Source organism: Notamacropus eugenii, chromosome 3 (genome assembly GCF_028372415.1).
Source record: "Notamacropus eugenii isolate mMacEug1 chromosome 3, mMacEug1.pri_v2, whole genome shotgun sequence".
Lineage (NCBI taxonomy): Eukaryota > Metazoa > Chordata > Mammalia > Diprotodontia > Macropodidae > Notamacropus > Notamacropus eugenii.
This window is the reverse complement of record NC_092874.1, coordinates 23,366,157-23,387,679: the sequence shown is the minus strand read 5'-3', so window position 1 is coordinate 23,387,679 and position 21,523 is coordinate 23,366,157. Positions and strand designations below refer to the sequence as shown.

The 21,523-nt window shown below is 42.6% G+C and overlaps 1 protein-coding gene across 4 annotated transcripts in view; it reads right to left on the bottom strand.

Annotated features, from left to right (window-relative positions):
* Positions 1-21,523, bottom strand: part of OSBPL10 (oxysterol binding protein like 10) — a 228,543-nt gene that overhangs the window by 109,315 nt on the left and 97,705 nt on the right. For 3 of the 4 annotated variants that reach the window (XM_072651109.1, XM_072651110.1, XM_072651112.1), the window contains exon 4: positions 19,938-20,132. The exons of the other annotated variant lie outside the window; for it this stretch is intronic. In XM_072651109.1, coding sequence (XP_072507210.1) covers positions 19,938-20,132 — 195 coding nt within the window. The remainder of the gene's footprint in view (positions 1-19,937; positions 20,133-21,523) is intronic. 4 annotated transcript variants of the gene reach the window in all.

The following is a 21,523-nucleotide window of genomic DNA, read 5'->3' as shown; positions in this document are numbered from 1 at the left end:
TTGGGGGCAGCTAAAGACATTATGTGACTTGTACCAGGTCAAATAGCTCAAGGACACAAACAAAACGTACTTAGCAAACCAGACCGTATAGATGTGCTTCCCCAAAATGTCCAAAGTAAGAGTCAAACCCAGGCTTACCCCATGCTTAGCTCAGCACTCAACTATGTCACACAGTCTCCACCACTTAATAATAGCTCACATTTACATTATGCTGTAAAGTTTCCACTTTCCAAAATTTTAATCCCCACAACTCTTGGAAGAGGTTAGGTGCTATTATGATCTCCTTTTCACAGATGAGGAAACTGAGGCACACCAAGGTTATGTGACTTGCCCAGGGTCACACAATTATTAAGTGTATGAAGTTATATTTGAACTTGGGTCTTCCTCACTCCAAGCCCAGGGCTCTATCCAGCACACCACCTGGCTGTCTCTGATGTTAATGGAAATGCTTTTAAAATGTAAAATAAATAGACCTCTCTTATTTATAATTCCCAACCCAAGGTATAAATAAACAATCCTAAAATTAGCCCTACTGCAAATAAATGCTTCCATAAATACCCTAGCCAGATGCACTCATTCATGCAGTCCATTTCTCCATCTCTGTGCAAAAATGTCCTTTTGAGGAACGTTTTTTGTCTTGTCCCTTGCAATGGCCCTTGACTGGCATGATTTTTCTCTGACACTCTATTAAAGGCAGGCAGCCCCAGGACTCAGGATTCATATGCAGACATACATTTACATGCATTCATGTGTTGCTCACAACAGAGGGAAGGGGACCAAAGAGATTTCCCCCTTATCAGGACATGATATTGCCACAAATATAGGCAGGTTTGGCAGTCCAGCTAACCCTTCCTCATTTAGAAGCTGACCCACCCCCCTCTTGCTTCCCTCTGCACACTTTCAATCATTTTACATTCAATCATTAGAGCAGCACAGGAGCAGAAATGATCAAATTTCAAATTAGAATGCTTTCCATCCCTCTAGCAGAAAGCCTGATAGAGACCAAAATGAGCCTTTGGAACCATGGATAGAGTTCATTTATCCACAGGGACATGAATAACTGAGATTTGGATACAGAAACAAAGAGGGGGTTGGGAAGGGATATTCCTTGAAAGTTTGGAAAAGGCAATAAACAGGAATATTTATTTTTCCTCCCACGTTAGTCATGTTGTGAAAGAAGAAACAGTCTAAAAGAAAAAACAAATGAAAAAAATGAAGTGAAAAATAGTAGGCTTTGATCTGCATTTTGACTTCACTAGCTCTTTCTCTGGAGGTGGATAGTATTTTTCCTCATGAGTTCTTTGGAATTCTCTTGGTCATTATACTGCAGAGAATAGACTAGTCATTCATAGTTGATCATTGTTACAATGTTGCTGTTACCGTGTACAATGTTCTCCTGGTTCTGCTCATTTCACTGTGCATCAGTTCATGTGAGTCTTTCCAGGTTTTTCTGAAATCCACCAAGCAGGAATATTTAAGGGAGATGGTGTGTGTCTGTTAGGTAATCTGTGTATAGCTGGGAATGGGGAAAGGGAATAAGCATTTATTAAGTGCCTACTAGATGCCAAGCTCTGTACTAAGCACTTTATAGATATTATCTCATTTGATACTCTTCACAACCTTGGGAGGTAGGTGCCCTTTTGAAACCATGGCAGAAGTGACTTGCCCAGAGTCACACAGCTAATAAGTTTTTGAGGTTAGGTTTGAACTCAGGTCTTCATGACTCCAGGTCCAGCATTCTATCCATGGCATCACTTAGTTGCCCCAAAAAGGGGGGAACATAGAGAGAAAGTGACCTCAGAGTCCAACTGGCCCAAGTCCTTTATTTTACGACTGAGGCAACTGAGGTCCTAGACGTTAAGTGATTTACCCAAGGACACGGAGACAGTAAATGCCAGAAGGAGGATCTGAACCCAGTTCTTCTGGCTTTAATTAAACCTTCTACTCCTTCTATTATGCCATTTTGATTTCCATCCAAAAGAGGAATGAAGACACAGACCCTGAAAAGGCTAGTCATTCTGGTTTATATGACAGTGGAATCATGAATGAATGAACATTTATTAAGTACCTACCTTTAGTAACAGTTCTAAAGCCCTGGGGCTACCCAAACAAATAGTAAGGCAGTCCCTGGCCTTAAGAGCTTACATTCTAGTAAAGGAGTCAAGAGGACCTGAATTCCAACACTGCCTCAGACACTTAATCAGAGAAGTGCTGGAAGATTTGTATGAAATTATGTAGAGGAAAGTAAGTTGAACCAGGAAAATGATCCACATTGTTTGAGGAAAACGACACTCAAGAGTGCCAGGGAAGAACTCAATGACTAATCTCAATTCCAGAGAACTCACCATGAGTGAAATATGCCCTTCTCTTCCTTGGTGGAAAGATGGAAGACTCCTAGTAGGGAATGCAGTACATGCTATTTAAAAAAAACCCAGTCCATGTGCTGGTTTCTTCTGGTAACATTAACTTGTATTACTACAAGGCTGGGTTCTATTGGGGCAGGTATTTTTAATAGGGAGTCGGTAAACTTGACTTTTCAACAGTGCCCAGTGCCTGGCACATAGTAGCCACTTAATACATGTTTGACGGATTCTATACTTCAATCTAACTGGCTTCCTTTGTAATCCTATATATTTTATTTTGTGTGTTTTAAAAAGGGATTCTGAGAAGGGATCACAGATTTCATTTACCAGATGGACAAAGGGGATCCCTTTATTGGGGGATGAAATTGGGGAAAGGACAGTAACCTTACAAAAAACATCAACACAGGATGACAAATGTAATCTGGAAACTAAAGTTCAGCAAGGATGAAACAGTACCCAAGAGAGGTAGAGAAAAGATAAATCTGTGGCTACTGGGTCTTTCCCTGGATAGCTCCACTCCCTGGCATTCCGAGTAGCCATTTGCATGCCTACAGTCCTAAGACCTACTTTGGACTCCCACAGAGTTAATACCCAGTATTACTTCTAGTATAACTCCTGGCAGCCAACCTTCAATTTCAGAAGGGTGAAGATCCCAATTGGCAAACTAAGGATCTTTGCTTGACAAAAAATTAAGTCACCCATTAAAGGAATGCTACCTTAACAGACTTTTCATTAACAGGCTTACAACCTGCAAATAAGATTAGTCAGTCCCAACCTCAGACATATGGTACAAAGAAGAGATCTGTGAGGTGAGAAGAGGGGTTGGCTGGAATTTGCTTTATCCTTGAAACCTATGCCATATGGTGAAGGATTCCCTAGATGGCTGGTGTGACAAACCAGTTGTTTTAGATACAAAGGCACTGTAACATTTCAAGGAGAAGGGAGCGAGGGCGGGAAAGAAGCCAATTAGCTTCCATTTGGAGCACAAATGTGGACATACTTTTACAAAAATACCACCATGACCTTATTGCATGACAAAAAAATTTTGCATGAAAATAAATGTGTAATTTCTAACACCAGAACAATCTGTTCCTTTGAGATCGGCTCTTATACCAAACCAAAAAAAGTTAAAATTTCTTTCCTAATAAAAAAAAAACAGGCTAGTACATTTTTTTAACCTCAGAAACTCTCTGTTAAGTTTTGTTGGAGGAGATAACCAATTTGTGTCTTGAACTCATTGGTTATGAGATGCTTTGTGGACATCCTGGAGGACACATCCAGTAGGGAACCAAGGAAGAGGGCCTGGAATCCAGGCCGGGGAAAATGAGGACTGAACATGTAGAGATGGCAATCATCTGCACACACATGCAAACTGAACCTACTGAAGTTGGCGAACTCTCACACAGAGACTTGGGACTTTGGACTATCCACCCTTCCACTCTCACCTTGGGATGCCACTGACAGAGAGAGCGCCCCAAGAGACGCACACAGTGGGGAGATGGAACCAAACTCCCTTAGTCCTAGCAAGACCAGGCCAGATGAGCCCTCCAGCACTTACCTGGCAGAAGGCACCGGGCCCAGCTCTAAAAACCATGAAAATTGGGATAAGCCAACTCGCATCCCAATGAAAGAGGCTGTTCTCATTAAGAACCAAATGGCGTCCTACATCTGGGTGAGGAAATTGAGAGCCCCAACCAACCCTTTCTAAATGAAAATTCTTAGCCAAACCATGCTCTTCCCTGGGGGCATAAAAACTGCTGGTGGACACTAAATTTTTATCTTCCTAAAAGGTATCCTGTTAAGAGCTGAGGACACATCAAAAGCATTCGAGTTTTTAATAAGAAACACACAACGTGACTGTTGCCATCTCTCAGATTCTCTCCCCCTGTCCCGTGAGAAAGCTTCTTGCCTAGGTTGTGATAAAGGACAAACTTTTCGTTCCAATCATCTTCTGGGTCTGCATTCTTCACACTCTAAGAAAAGGGAGCTTTCCAATAGCTTTGCTGCTCCCTGCAAATCAAGAGAAGGTGAGTGACTCCCAGAACATAGGAGAGCTACATTCAGGGGTTCTCCCAATAATGCTGAACAGGGAGGGAAGGAGAGGGGAACAAGCATTTACTAAGCACCTACTTGTGCCAGGCATCATGCCAAATGACTTACAAGCATACTCTGACTTGGGGTTCAAACCCCAGCTCTGCCATTTACTTCTGATGTGACTGAGCCAGTCACTTAAACCTCCCATACCTCAGTTTCCTCTTGTGTAAAATGACGAGAATGGGACACATGGCCACCAGGGTGTAGGTCTAGGATGCCTTGAACTCTCTCATTTTTCTTAAGCTCTCAAAATGGGCTAGAAGGGTAGTAAAGCCACAGCCAAAGGACAAGCCACCCAGAGCTGCCAATCACAGACACCACTCCCAGAACTGGCAAAACAGGAACCTCCTAAAAAGAAATGCCATGATCTCAAGGTCAGGGAGGGGCCTCAGGATCTGTCTACGAACACTGCTGACAAAAAAGACCAACCTCTTCTGGAAGCCTTCCACGAGGGAGGACCCCCCACCTCCAGAGGCGCCCACTGCACCTGGGAACAGCATTGCTTGCTAGGAATTCTTATGGCATCAAGCCTAAACTGGCTCCTTGTTAACTTGTACCTGCACCTCCTCTTATTGGAAGACGGGAGAGGAAGGGAAGGAGGGAGGAAGAGGGGAAAGGAGAGGCAGAGAGTACAGGTCACTTCCTGCCACACTGTGCCAGCCCACTGGGCATGTTACAGGACAGAAAGGGTAGAAGGGGGGGTTCTGGACTTTGAAGAAGTTGAGTCGCTCCCTCAGGCATTTATTCAGTCAGATGAAGCCCTCAAAAAGAGAGCACCATTTTCTCCAACATCTGCAATGCCGTACTAGCTGAGCAACCATGTTACAGGACAGAAGGAGCAGAGCAAAGGATGTGTTCACTCATGTGTGGATTCAATAGCCATATCAAGCCTTCGAGTCATGGATAATTTTCCTCTTCTTTACTAAATAAAGGTATATCTGGGCAACTCAGGGTTGTACTACCCAGGCACAAACCTAGACCGACAAAAGGCGATAAGAACATCCATAATCTCATTAGGCTTTCTAGACTGCTTTTTTAAACTTAATTAATTGTTTTTCAGTTTCCAACAATCACTTCCGTAAGTCTTAGATTTTCTCCTCCTCCCTTCTCCCTCCTCCTCAGGACAGAATGCAATCTTATATGGGCTCTACATGTGCATTCTCATTAAACACATTTTCACATTAGTCATGTTGTATAGAAGAATTAAAACCAATGGGAGAAACCATGAAAAAAACAAAAAAACATAACACAAGAGAAAATAGTCTGCTTCATTCTGCGTTCCGATTCCATGGTTCTTCCTCTGGATGTGGATGGCACTTTGCCTCAAGAGTCCTTTGGGAATGTTTTAGGTCCTTGCATTGCTGTGGTTGTTGCTGTGTACACAGTTCTCCTGGTTCTGCTCCTTTCACTCAGCATCAGATCATATAAGTCCTTCCAGGCCTCTCTGAAGTCTTCCTGTTCATCATTTCTTATAGCACAATAGTATTCCATTACATCCGTATACCACAACTTGTTCAGCCATTCCCCAATGGATGGGCATCCCCTTGATTTCTGGTTCTTGGCCACCACAAAAAGAGCTGCTATAAATATTTTTGTACATGTGGCACCCTTTCCCATTTTTATGATCTCTTGGGGATACAGCCCTAGAAATGGTATTGCTGGGTCAAAGAGTATGTACATTTTAGTAGCCCTTTGGGCATACTCCCAAACTGCTCTCCAGAATGGTTGGATCAGCTCAAAGCTCCACCAACAATGAATTAGTGTTCCAATTCTCCCACATCTCCACCATTATACGAATGTAATGGAATACTCTTGTGCTATAAGAAATGATGAACAGGAAAACTTCAGAGAGGTCTGGAAAGACTTATACGAACTGATGCTCAGTGAAAGGAGCAGAAGCAGGAGAACTTTGTACACAGCAACAACCACAGTGTGCAGGGAATTTTTCTGGTAGACTTAGTACTTCACTGCAATGCAAGGACTTAAATAATTCCCAATGGTCTCTTCAGGCAAAATGCCTTACACATCCAGGGAAAGAACTATGGAATTCGATCGCAGAATGAAGGAAATCATTTTCTTTTGTATTATGTTTTGGTTTGTTTTATGATTTCTCCCATTCATTTTAATTCTTCTATGCAGCATGACTAAGGTGGAAATGTATTTAATAGGAATGTATGTGTAGAACCTATATAAAATTGTATGCTGTCCCAGGGAGGGAGTGAGGAGGTAGGGTGGAAGGGAGGGGAAAAAAATCTAAGATATATAAAAGTGATTCTAGAACACTGAAAACAAAATAATTTTTAAAAAAATATTTATCATCTTCCTGTTTTGTCATGTTAGCCAATCTGATAGGTGTGATGGGTACCCTCAAAGTTGTCTGGATTTGCATCTCTCTAATCAATGGTGATTTAGAGCATTTTTTCATATGACTATACATAGCTTTAATTTCTTCCTCTGAAAACTCCCTGTTCATATCCTTTGACCATTTACCCACTGGGGAATGACTTGTATTCTTGTAAATTTGACTCAGTTCTCTATATATTTTAGAAATGAGGCCATTATCACAGACTTTAGTTGTAAAAATTCTTTCCCAGTTTTCTGTTTCCCTCCTAATCTTGGCTGCATTGAATCTGTTTGTGCAAAAACTTTTCAATTTAATGTAATCAAAACTATCCATTTTGCACTTCATGATGTTTTCTACCTCTTGTTTAGTCAAAAATTTCTCCATAAATCTGACAAATACACTACTCCTTGCTCCACTAATTTGTTTATAGTATCAATCTTTATACCTAGATCATGTACCCATTTGGACTTTATTCTTGTGTATGGCATCTGATCCGCCACAGTTATCCAGTTGTCCCAGAAATTTTTGTTGAAGAGTCACTTCTTTTCCCAGAAGCTGGGGTCTTTGAGTTTATCAAAGCGAAGATTGCTATATTCATTGACTATTGTGTCTCAAGTACCTAACCTGGTCTACCCCTCTGTTTCTTAGCCAGTGCCAACCAAGAAGCTTTATAATACAATTTGAGATCTGCTAGGGCTAGGCCACCTTCCCTAGCATTTCTTTTCATTAGTTCCCTTGATATTCTGGTTCTTTTGTGCTTCCAGATGAATTTTGATATTATTTTTTCTAGCTCTGGAAAATAATTATCTGATAGTCTTATTGGTATGGCACTGAATAAGTAAATTAATTTAGGTAGAATTGTCATTTTTATTATATTGGCTTGGCCTACCCACAAGCAACTGATGTTTTTCCACTTACTTAGATCTGACTTTATTTGTGCAAAAAGCGTTTTGTAATTGTGTTCATATAGTCTCTGGGTTTGTTTTTGGCAGGTAGACTCCCAGATATTTTATAGTATCTACCGTAGCTTTAAATGGGATTTCTCTTTCTATCTCTTGCTGTTGGGCTTTGTTAGTAACATATAGAAATGCAGATGATTTATGTGAGTTTATTTTGTAACCTGCAACTTTGCCAAAGTTGTTTATTATTTCAAGTAGTTTTTTACTTGATTCTCTAGGATTCTCTAAGTATACCATATCATCTGCAAAGAGTGATAGCTTAGTTTCTTCTTTGCCTACTCTAATGCCTTCAATTTCTTTTTCTTCTCTTATTGCTAAAGCTAACATTTCTAGTACCATACTAAATAACAGTGGTGATAATGGACATCCTTATTTCACCCTAGATCTTACTGAAAATGCATCTAGCTTCTCCCCATTGCATATAATGCTTGCTGAAGGGCTTAGGTAGATACCGCTTATTATTTTAAGGAAGGCTCCATTTATTCCTATGCTCTCCAGTGTTTTCTGTAGGAATGGGTGTAGTATTTTGTCCAAAGCTTTTTCTGCATCTATTGAGATAATTATATAGTTTCTGTTAGTTTTGTTGTTGATATGATCAATAATGCTGATAGTTTTCCTAATATTGAACCAGCCCTGAATTCCTGGTATAAATCCTATCTGATCATAACATAATTATTCTCATGATAAGTTGCTGTAATCTATTTGCTAATATCTTACTTAAATTTTTGCATCTATATTCATTTGGGAAATTGATCTATAATTTTTTTCTTTGTTTTGGCTCTTCCCAGTTTAGGTATCAGAACCACATTTGTATCATAAAAAGAATTTGGTAGGACTCCGCCAATTTTCCCAAATAGTCTATCTAGTATTGGAATTAACTGTTCTTTAAATGTTTGATCTAGACTGCTTTATAAACAACATTATCTCTAATTGGAAACAAAGTGGGGCACCCATCAATGGGAGAAATGACTGCCCAAACCAGAGAAAACAATACATGTGAGCAATTCAGAGCAACTTGCTTCAACTTCTTGGAACTGCTGTAGAGAGAAACAAACAGACTCAAGAGAATAATTTACACAAGGACCACAGTTAATATAACTAGCAATACTAAAGGATAGCAGACAACATATGAAGGCCTGCATAGAACAGTGCATGGGATCTTAATCAGAGTCCTGGGTTCAAATCCTGCCTCTGACACTACCCATATGAGCCTGGATAAGTCACTTTTCCTCTCTAGTTCTATCTCCTCACCTGTAAAGTGAACAGGGTTGTGCGAGATCAAGCATTCTTAACATGGGGCCCAAAGAGCCCAGACATCCATGAGCTTGGATGGGAAAAGTTACTTGTTTTATTCATCCTTCATTTGGGCAGACTAGTAAAGGGATCTCAGTGAAAAGAAAGGCCTAAAAGGCCTTTTCTGGCCCCCTCTTTTCTTCAAGAGTTTTATAGATACCTTCAAGACTGATGTCTTATTTCCAGATATGCCACGTCTGAGTATGCAGTTCTCAGTCCCCAGGGTCCCCCCTCTCTCCAGGGAAATGAGGAAGGTCCATTTCCTCATTTTTTCTGGGGGGCCAAAATTAGACAACATTTAGTCTGTCTCACTTCTCATTGACATCTTGGTCCTTCTCTTTCCCTTTAGCTCATATCAGTTTTACCCCATTCGCTGAATTTCACACCTCTGTGTTTCTTTCAGCTCAATACTTTTGCAGTACATTCGTACACTGGAACCCCACAGCCTGGAGCATCAAATGTCTCTCCATCCCTTTCTGGAAAAGACTTCTCTGGACAGACATGGATGAGCCAAAGAGACAAGTTGGGGGCTGCTAGGATTTATCTTCGCCCCTTGGCTTCTCTCCTCGAAGAAGGAAGGACAAGTTGTCCATTGCTTCCAAGAAAAAGGTGAGTTCCTCTAGCAGAGAAAGGAAATGGGTCTAATATAAAGTTTCTTAGGGACACTTCTGTAAATGCGTACAGTCTGATGATATTTGGGAGGAAAAGGAAAGCCAGGGTATGGCAATGCACAATCACTTCATATTTACAATAAGAGACAAAAACGAGGTGCATTTCCACATCTAACGACACATGGTCCTCAAAGCCTTGGGCCCTGGCAACCCCAGATCTCAGGCAGGATCAGTAACCTGAGAACCAAGTGGTCTTAGACACCCACAAAATCTTTGTCTTCCCCTACTGCCCTCCCCCCACACACAGGACCCATGACCAGATCTGTCTCAGTCTTGTTGTATATACTCTCTCCCTCTATAGAATATAAGCTATTGGAGGGCACAGATTGTCTTATGTTTGCCTCTGTATGTCTCCAGCACTTGGCACCCAGCCTGGCACACAGGAGGCACTTGGGAAGTAACACTAGGATATAAGCTAAGCAGGGACTGTTTTCATCTTGGTATCCCATTCGTATACAATCGTCTGTCCCGTCACTTCATCAGACCATGCAGACCCCATCCGTATACAGTCATCTGCCCATCGCCTCCTCAGATCATGCGGATCTCATCTGTATACAGTCACCTGCCCATCGCCTCATCAGATGGTGAGCTCCCTGAGGTCTGTATCCTCTGTACCCTCACTGCCTGGCCCATAGCAGGCCCTCCATAAATGCACTGCCTGGTACACAGTAGTGTTTCATACAAGACACTTGCTGATTGGTCCCAAAGGAGCTGAGCTTAGAGACCTCTTGGTCCCAGAGACACAATTTCTTTTTATAGAGACGGGGGCTGAGGTCACTCACGATGTCACCTGACACAGTGGCTGTCAGTCAGTTTTGCCCAATTGTTTTTCTTTGCTTTGTAAGATAAGGTTGTGGGGAGATGAACACACACACACACACACACACACACACACACACACACACGCACGCACGCACGCACACACACACACAGGAAATTACTGTGGCATAAAACAAGACAAAAGACATTAATAAACTTCTTAAAAGATGAACAATCAGAGGCACAATAAGATGAAGGATAGAGGCTTTAGACAGGCAGGGGAAATGAGAGATGCAGAGACTAGTGAACAAGGCAGTGGAGGCGGCCAGAAGCCAGGGAGCTGCACGTGGGAGTGCTGGGGAATGTTTCTAAGGATTTCGAGACCTTATCAGGTTTCCAGTTTACTTCTCCTGGATCCAGCCCAGTAACCAGTTGCCTTAGTAACCAGAACTCCCAACTGTGGTAATGATGTTACACTGCTTGCTAAATAACAAACATCACAAAGAAACACAAACCCAGCTCATTCTGAAATACTAACGGCTCCCCCATTCCCCGCAGCTGAGCCAACAGCAGATGACGGACCGAGCCCAGAAGGGTCCGGCCATGGAAGGAAGACTGGTGTGGGATACGCAGCGGCAGCAAAGTTTCTCCTTCTAAGGAGAGAATAGAGAAGTGTTTCCAGATTGACTGAGGCTGGGTTATAATTAGAGAAACCATACAGCACCAAGTGAATGCCTAGATGCCACAAGGTTGGGGCAGAGATGGCATCCACACCACCTGTGAGCTCTGCCCTCCCCAATAGGGCCTGTCCGACTGCTTCAAGCACATCTAACATGCTAGCCCATAAATCGCCCTGAACACCTCACAAGGTAATTAGAAAGCACAGAGGTCATGACGAATGCCCTCACAGTTGAATAAATCCACAAGGAGACCATCCCTTCTCTGCCAGAAGGCAGGTCACACATCACCTCCGCCTCCTCTCACAGGAGGCAGGAGTGAGCTGCCCATCACAGCCTGGCTTCAAACGTCCACTGGCCGTGGAGTGGGAGGGGAAGCTTTATAAAAACAACAGGGACAACAGCTCTCTGTGTCCACCCTGAAATCCAAGCAAACTCTGTTTTGTCAGGAGTCTCCTCCTTCTGTCAATCAACATTTATGAAGCATGCCCAGCATCATGCCAGGCACGGGAGTTCATGCAGCTTACACTGCAGAAGGCAAGACAATGTGGATAGGGGATGCTAAAAATAAAAGCTGTCTTCCCTCAAATAAAAAGCCAAATCCTCCTCTTCATAGACCTGCATTACAACCAAGTCTTTATGAGGGTGGGACCTCAGAAATAATAGGGAAATCTGGCAGAAAGATCCCCATTTCACAGATGAGGGAATGGAAGAAAGACAGATGAAGTGTCTGAGACAGATTCAGGTCTTCCTGACTCCAGGTCCACACACTGAGCTGTCTGCTGAAGGAGTTGGGCGAAAGAGGAGGGCATGGAGGCAAATCACTTCAGGCCAATTTAAGTTGTACATCACAATTCACTGATATTCTCCCATGATAGTTTATCAGTGTGTGTGTGTATGGAACATGTGTGTGTGCAAGCATATGTGTGCATGTGCAATGTGTGTATCTGGGGATTGGGGCACAAAGAAGGCCAACTTCTCAAGAGTTCCTCAAATTACATGAGTTTACACAAGGCCACAAGGAATCTGAACCCAGATCCTCTGACCACAAATCTAGGACTCATTCCATGGTCTTCTGAAATCTTAAACTGGATGTCGTCAGATGTCACCTAGCTGTTGTTTTTTACAGATAATGAAATTGAGGTCAAGGGAGAGAGAAGAGCTTGACCAAAGCAGCCTGAGGTTAGTGATGGAATGGCTAGGGTTCAATCTGGACATGAATGAGAGGGGCTTCAGTTCCACTCTAAATCTCAATTTCTCCTGTTTTCCTGTCCCATCCCCAAGACCCAGAGGTGTCAGAGGAGCTTGGGAAATCACACTCTGGGCAGCTCCCCATCTAATGTGGCCAGATCCAGCCCATCTACCCAAACCTGGGAGAGAGAGGAACCAGGTTAGCCTCCATCTTTAGCAAAGTACCATCTATACATTGAAGTTTTTCATCTGACAAGGAATAAACTCCAAGAAGATTCAGATGAGTGTGAAAGCACAGAACATGATGAAGGATAGACCTTGGGAGGAATATTAGGAAGAAACAGTATTCAGCCCCTGGAGCTAAAGAATGAAGATTGCCTGGGCAGATAATGAACACCTCAACAGATAAAACAGGACAGCAACCAAGATGAGGTTGCTCGTAAAACTCAGATTTATGTAAAGAAGGCTGTAAAGAAGGATTCCTGCACAAAAAGGCTTTCAAATGGTCAAATAAATTTGCTTTAAAAAAAAAAAAAAAGAAAAAGAAAAGAAACCCCTGGCAGAAGCCCTTTGTGCAGACATCTCCAGGACCAGGACTCCAATGTCTATTTATCTCAGATGGTATAAGTGCCAGAGGAAGAGTCACTCACTCTCTCCTGCTGCTTAATCCTTCACTTAAGTCTTTCAACAAGTTCCATTAACCACTGGGGCTACCAGCATTTAGAGGCATTGCTTTGAATCAATACCTCCGTGGATTTTAAACACCTGGGATAACCGTCCAGAGCTGGGTCATAAAGGAATCTGTCACTTAGCACCCTTCTCCTGGAGTCAAGATGCTTATGTAGCTAAACCCCGAGTTCTCCTGGGGCCCAAGATAGGAAAAACACAAAGAAATGATTCACAACAGAAGACCATCTTCCAAGCAGGATTCTCAGAATCCTCCCCAGAAATGGCACACTGAGGTACAAGTTCAGCCCACACAAAGTGCTCTACCTAAATGGAGAGTGGGCTATTCCCACCCTGTTCTCTGGAAGTAAGAGCAGTAAGCAGCAAAACGGGCTGAGTAAGTGGGGTTCCCATCAGAGGTCTCCATGGTGAATCAAGGATGGATGACCTCTTCTCAGGTGTCTCTGAGGGGCAGTAGAAGCACAGAAGCCCAAGTCAGAGGACCTGGGTTTGAATCCAGATCTGATCCTTCCGACCTTTACGGGCAAGTTGCTTCATCACTATGGCCCTCAGCTTCCTCATCTGTAAAATTAAGGGATCGGCAGAGATGACAACCCTGACATTTCATGTTCTACTCTCAAGGTCAACCATGACCTCTACAGGACATACGCTCAATCATTTTCAATTTTGCCCTTCTCTCCATGACCAACTAGAGTTTTCTTGGCAGAGTGGTTTGCCATTTCCTTCTCCAGTTCATTTTATAGATGTGGAAACTGAGGCAAGCAGGGTCCAGGGTCACACAATAAGCAGGATTTGAACTCAGGTCCTCCTGACTCCAAGCCCAGTGCTCTATCCACTGTGCCACCTAGCTGCCGCACACACAGAGGCATATGTTTAAAACACCACAAGGCAAAACTAAGACCCCTTGCCCTCCATCCCCCCAAAGCACAGAACAAAGGTCTACTTAAAGTCCTGGGGCATGAGAAACTCCTCTAGCAAAAGGGGCATTTCTGATAGAAGAATTTAGGATGAAAGCATCCTAGATCTTAAATTGTAGGCAACCTCAGGGGCCATCAAACCCCTCCTTTGACAGATGAGGAAACTGAGGCAAGCAGAGGTTAAGTGACTTGCCCAGGGTCACACAGCTAATAAGTATCCCAGATTGGACTTGAAATCACACACGCAAAAAAACTAATAAAAAGAAAAATCATATATGCATAAGCCTTGATGAGTTTCTGAAGTGGAACTGTGCCTGAAACACAGAGAAAGCCTTCAACCAAATGCAAAAAAAAGGCAGTCATTATTCACTCCCCTAACTAGCATGTTTGGATTTAAAGGGCGGGTCTGGGCTCTGGTACTTTCAGATTGTTTTGTTGACTAATCCAAGAAAGGATACATGGTTTAATTTAATTGCCTCTTGCTGGGTCTACTAATTGAATAGCTCCTCATTTTAAAAGACTGCCGGACATTTAATAATGGAAAGCCTGCCAAGTGTATGTGTTACAAACATAAGTAGAGCAGTACAGGGCTCTGACAATGCAGGGCCCAGAAAAGAATGCCCACAATGACTAGGACGATGTAATAGGAAACATTAGCCTCAAAGGAGAGGCATGAGAGGACGCCCACCTGCACCACCTCCTTGGCAGAGGGGGAGGAGGGAACAGAGGAGCAGTGTCCAGGGGCATGGATCATGTCATTGACGGGATTTTGTCCAATCTGTTGTTCAGTTTGGCTAATTATTTTTCTTTTCTTTTTAAAAAAATTCATTGCTATAAAAAAATGGTTTTCTAGGATAAGAAAGACAGAAAGAGAGACAGAGGACACCTAAGAAATGTAAAAACAAAAAGTATTGATAAAAATCTGAAAAGTAGAGTGTAAATTGATTTGTTATAAAGCAAATCCTATTTTTTCACTAATTTACAGAATAATTCTGGAGATACATTTAAAAGGGCAAGCCATACAACCACCGTTCACTCCCCCACTAAGAATCAACATTCAGTCGATGCCCACCAACCACACTGGTCAATATCCTAAATAAATTCCGATTCTCATTTATCAAGATTCATTGCTGTAATCAGCAGATACCTTGGAGATTTTCACTTTGCGTTTTTTCCACTAATGACAGGGGAAGGAAAATACCCAGAGAGAGGTTCAATGAAAACTTTTAAGAAAGATTCTGAGATGTTTTTCAGGTTTACAACCAAGCAATTTCCATGACAGAATATAAGCTCCCTGAGGGCAAAGGCTGTTTTCATTTCTGTATATGCATCACCACAGCCCAGCACTCTTGCACCTCATTAAATGCCTGTTGCCACATGAAGGCAGAGAGGTGTGCACCATGAGGACAAAACCTGATCTACGCTGCCAAGCTCCGTCCACTGTTTCCACTTGACTGTTTTAATTTCTAATAAGAAAGACCTTGATGATGGGCATGGAAGCATCAATGAGAGATAACTTATTAAAAAAAAATCAAACATTTTAAGAGAAAGTAGAGAGGGAGGAAGGGGCTGGTTATGAAAGACTTTGAATAACAAACAAAGCATTCTGTATTTGAGCTTGGAGATCACAGGGAACCACTGCGGGTTTACTAAGTAAGGAGGACAATATGGTCAAACCTGCACTTTAGGAAAATCACTTCAGTGGCTAAATGGCGGATGGACCAGAGTGGGGAGAGTTGAGACAAGCAGGACCCCGAACCACCCCCCACCACCAGCAGCTATTGCAAAGGTCCAGGCGTGAGGTAATGAGTGTCTGCACCAGGGTGGGGCCCATGTCAGAGGAGAAAAGGAAGCATATTGGGAGATACTGCAGAGGTGAAATCAACAGGAGATGCTGCAGAAGTGAAATTGACAGGTGTTGGCACCATATTGGATATGGGAAGCGACAGATGGTGAGATGATGCCTGGGTCGGGAGCCTGAGGGACTGGAAGGATGGTGGTGCCCTCTATACAACAGAGAACATAGGAAGGGGAAGGGGAGGATTTAGGAGAAAGAGAAAGAGTTAAGTTTTAGATATGTTGAGTTTAAGGTGTCTATGGGAAATTCAACATTGAACTGACAGTTGGTGATACAAGACTGGAGGTCAAGAGAGAGGTTAGGGCTGGATAAGTTGATCTGTGAATCTTCTACAGAGATGGCTAAATGGGAGCTGATGAGTTCACCAAGTCAAAGAGTATGAAGAGAAGAAGACCCAGAAAAAAGTCCAACACACTCCTGAGCTAGCTTGATCCTCATAATCACCCAGAGTTAAACTTTATTTTGTCCTTTCCACTGACATTGTCATAAACGACTATGTTGCTTCACTAATTTAGAATACTTTATTCATCAGTGCATCAGTCCACTGTTTCTCTATATTCTTCATAATCATCTTTTCATAGAAATTATGAAGATGATAGGATGTCTAAACATTTTCAGATTTGCATCTAAATAGAACCATTTTGTAAAATGGAAACAACCTGAATGTCCAACAAGAGAGATCAAACAAGTTGTGGCACATTAATACAATAGAACACCTTGACACAATTAAGACCAAGGCAAGATGAATGTTTGTCTGGGAGGCTGAAGCCACAGGTTGAACTACATCAGGGATTCTTAGCCTGCAGTCTATGAACTTTCTTTTTCATCTTTTGATTTCCATATAACTGGATTCTTTGCAATTCTATGTTATTCATTTCAAAAAAAATTTTTTTTTTGAGAAAAGGTTCAGAGCCTCCATCAGATTGCCAAAGCAGTCCATGACACAAACAAGACTAAGAACTAAAAATTATATGGTGGTCAAGGTCCTTTCCTACTCCAGGGTTCTGGGATTCTAACCCAACTGTAGACCCCAAGTCCACAGAAGATCAGGAGTCAGAGCCTTCACACAGCTAGATGCGAAAGTCAACAGGAAACCTGTCTTCACCTTCCACACATGCACAGTCTCCTTGCACAAAGTAAGTCCTCAGTAAAGGTAGGATGAAATGAATTAGGCATTGTGTACACTGTGCCAAATATATGGGATTTTATAAAAAAATTTATTTCATTCTGAGATATAAAACTTCCCTCAAGAACTGCTTTTGCAGTATCTCCTAAGATTTGGTAGGTTGTCTCATCATTGTCATTCTCTTGAATGAAATTGTTGATTGTTTCTATGATTTCTTCTTTAACCCACTTCTTCTTTAGGATTAGATTATTTAGTTTCCAATTAATTTTTGGTTTCTCTATCCATGGCCTCTGACTACATATAATTTTTATTGCATTATGTGAGAAGGATGCATTGACTATTTCTGCCTTTCTGCACTGGATTGTGAGGTTTTTATGCCCTAGTATATGGTCAATTTTTGTATATGTGCCATGTACCACTGAGAAAAAGGTATATTCCTTTCTATCCCCATTCAGTTTTCTCCAGAGATTTATCATATCTACCTTAGGAAGAGTTTTACTCACCTCCTTAACTTCTTTCTTGTTTATTTTGAGGTTAGATTTATCAAGTTCAGAGAGGGGGAGGTTGAGGTTCCCCACCACTATAGTTTTGCTGTCTATTTCTTACTGTCACTCCCTCAACTTCTCCTCTAAGAATCTGGATGCTATACCACTTGGAGCATGCATGTTTAGTAATGAAATTGCTTTGTTGTCCATGATGCCTTTTAGCAGGATATAGTTTCCTTCCTTATCTCTTTTGATTAGATCTATTTCTGCTTTTGCTTTGTCTGAGATAAAAATTTTATTTCATTTTGAAAGGTGTTTTTCAACATGAAGGGCATCAGTGCATACAAGGGAGAGATTACCTGCAAAGTCCTAAAAAAAGAATTCAGAAACCAAATCAGAACCAACCAGGGAGGCCTGTTTCCTAATAGTTCTAACATGCCTAAGGCTCGAAATCCACCAATATATCACAAAACTTGGTGCATTTGTTTATTTCTGAGAGTAAACCAAGGGAACAAGGAATGGGAAATTTGGCTCATTTCCTCTCCCAAATCCTGCTACCAAGCCTTTGAACTCTGATTGGAAGGGGGATCTCTCTGAGGCAACAGCCACAGGGCAGCATCAGTCACAGAATCTGCATACTGTATGGGACCTTAGCAGTCCTCTAGTCCAGTCCACCATGGACAACAGCACCTGACAAGAGGTTATTCACCTCTGCCAGAATGCCTCCAAGGAAGGGGGACACCCATCCTCACCAGCCCACTTCACTGCTGGACAGCACTCATGGGTGGGAGGGTTTTCCTGCCATCAAACCCAAATGTGCCTTTGTAACTTCCACTGGGGCCCTTTGGGGCCTTTCAAATCCTTCAAGCCAGCTATGATGCCCCTTCTCTCTAGTCTTTCTTTTTTTCATATTTCTCTTTGTACAGCACTGTGTAAAAATATCATTCGAAACAGTCATTGCAAACATTTCCTCAGTGGAAGGTCAAGTTCTGAAGGGTAGGAATGTTTTCATTTGGGGGTCTCTGTGTCCTAGAGTGCAGTAAAAGCTTAAATAAATACTTACTGGGTTGACTTGAAAACACACTCTTAATATGGTGGTTTTGACCACAGAGGCTTGCTTAAAAATTATAAAAGGAATATGAAGAGTACTATAACATTTCCATTTTTCCAGGCCACCTCATCAAAAAGAAAATAAGTATTATCATCCATTTAAAAGTAGGGAAAAAGGGAAAAAGCATTATACACTGTGGGATGGCACTGAAACTCAGGAGAGCGGGGTTAGACTCCACAGCATTTACTAATTGTCTGATTAATCACTTCACATTACTGGGCCTCGGTGTGCTCCTCTATAAAATGGGATAATGATACGTTTCTAGTTGACATGAATGACTGAACAAACAAATGAATGAAAAGACAATTATTAGGCACTGAGGATGTACAAAACACCAGGGATATGTGTGAAGTGATGGGGAAACAAAGCAAAAAACAAGAGAGCCTCTATATATAGCAGTAATTACCTCCAAAATAAATTCACAAAACCTTATCACAGTAAATCCTATGCATGCATGCACACACATGCACACACACATGCACACGTGTGCACGCACGCACACACCACCCTGAGTGACAGCCACAGTTATTGCCAGGGAAAAAAATGATGAGAACATTTACATCCCTTCTCTAAAAACACCCAATTGATATCACTGAGGCAAACAATCGCAAGACTGAATCATGATTTCCATTTCAGTTATCAGTTCTCTAACATCTGTAGATGGGCACCTCCCATCACCCTGCCCCACCCCTGGCCCTGCCGACTGCCCAGGTCAGCTCTCAAGCCACCAATAGAATGTTTAAACTTGGAGGAAGGAGAACAGCAGACAGACTGAGGAATAAGCCCTGGGTGCAAGACCAACCTTCGCTGACTCCGAAATATGGAAATCAGGCTGAAATAAAGACTGCCCCCACCAAGCCAAATTGGATAAGCTGTTGTTTTTACATCATCTCCCCCTCGCCCACCCCTTCACTCACACCATGAGCTGGGGTCATTTCATAGATCAAAACCTCAGAGGCCACCAAGCCCAACCCATCCATGGACCCTAACCTTTTCAACAAGGGTCCATGGAGCCTAGTGAGGAGGCGCATGAGATGACAGTCATAGAGGGAAAAGAAACCTCACTAGTCACATACTCCAACCCTCTCATGTTTACAGCAGAAGAAATTGAGGCCCAGAACAAAGTGATCCATCTTTCTTACCTCCTCTCTTACTTTTACCATGTGGCTCTGCATACATGACATGAAAGAAAAGGTTGATCACAAGTCATTCACAAAATGAAACAAGAAACATATTACAATATTAAAGGTTTTTCTATTCCAAGGATCAGAATTTCTATCCCTAAGTGACTACATGTGCTGATCAATCAATGGGAGGTCTCCCGGAAACAGCTAGAGGCCATTCATTCTTCTGAGAGACCTTCCACATGGAGCCCCAATCACGGAACGGGGGCATGGCCTACCTCTCGGACGTCATGGAGCTGGGCAGAATAGTGACTCTTTGATCTTCGGGCAGCAGCGGGTGACTTGTGGTGGGTGACGGTGACCACGGTGGGGGGCGCAGGGGTAAGATGTCTCTGGCTACTGGGGGATGACGAATTAGATGTTGTTCCATGGGGGAGCAAAGTCAGGCTTCGGCTCCGTGAACTTGGAGGGCTCTAGAATAAGTAGAATAGAAATCTTTTAAGAGACTGGCACAAGAGGGCAGGATGAGGCTCCCAAGCATGTGGAGGGACATGTTTTGGCTTGGTGCAGGGTGTAAGCATATATGAGTGTGTGAGTGAACAGGGAGGGAGGTGATTAGAAGGAGTTACTCTAATTTCTTTAATAACTCAAGGTAAGCGAGCCAGGCTGCACATTAATTAAGGTCTTGGCAGCTAGATGGTGAAGTAGATAGATTCCTGCATTCTTAATGAGAAAAACCAGAGTTCAAATCCTGCCTCAGATACTTACTTAGCTGTGTGACCCTGGGCAAGTCACTTAACCTGTTTGCCTGAGTTCCCTCATCTATAAAATGGGGATAATAATAGCACCTACCTCTCACTGAAAGTCAAATGAGATAATATTTTACGAGTCTTTTATGAACCTTAAAGCATGTACAAATGCTAGCTATTACTGATCATCAAGGAGTATTTTTTAAGTACTTGCTGTGTGATTAACCCCTTTCAATATAAACTGATCACGTCTAATCTCACCACTACTTCTCTCAGCATCTTCTCCCCTCTGATTGGAGGGCTAGAGGACAGAAAGCACTAAACTCCTCCCAAAGCAGTGGATGTCCAGCTCAGTGACAGTCCATCTGCAGATCTACTTGGTTTCAACTCCATAGAACCATGTGCCCCCATGCCAAGTGGGCCCCCCTCACATTGTCCCTTCCCCCACCTTTTCCGGCTTCCTTCCGTGTGTTGTCTGACCCATAGGATAGTAAGTTCCTCAAGGACAGACACTGTCTTTTTCTTGCGTCCCCAGTCCTTACCACAGTGCCCAGCACACATTAGGTGCCCGATAAATGTTTATTGAAATTGAACTGAATTGCCAGGTTCTGTCCTATGTGCTGGGAATTAAAAAAAAAAAAGTAAAAACAGGACCTGGTCTCAAAAAGTAGACATGCTAATGAGGGTTAAAAACACATAAAAATTGGAGAATATGGGAGAAATATAGACACACCCCCCCCCCAGGCTCCTCAGCTCCCCAAGGGCACACAGTTGGCTCAAATTCAGCAAACATTCATCATGATTACTCCTATTATTCAGGCTTCAAGGGCTAACACGCAGGGAGGGCAGGTTTCAGATCCACCCAGGCAAACCCTCCCTAAGGATTTGAAGCTGTCCATGGGGACAGGGTGATGAACTATGAACCCTACTCCTATGTCTTGCCTCTGCCACTAAAATGCCAGACGAGATTGAAACTAGAAGAGACCTCAGTGGTGATGTGGTCCAACCCAGCCCTGGTCGGAGTTCCCTCTGCAACACCCTAGAAATGGACCGCCAGCCTTTGCTTAAACACCTCTAATTACTTTTCCCAAGGCAGCCTTCTCCATGTTTTCTTT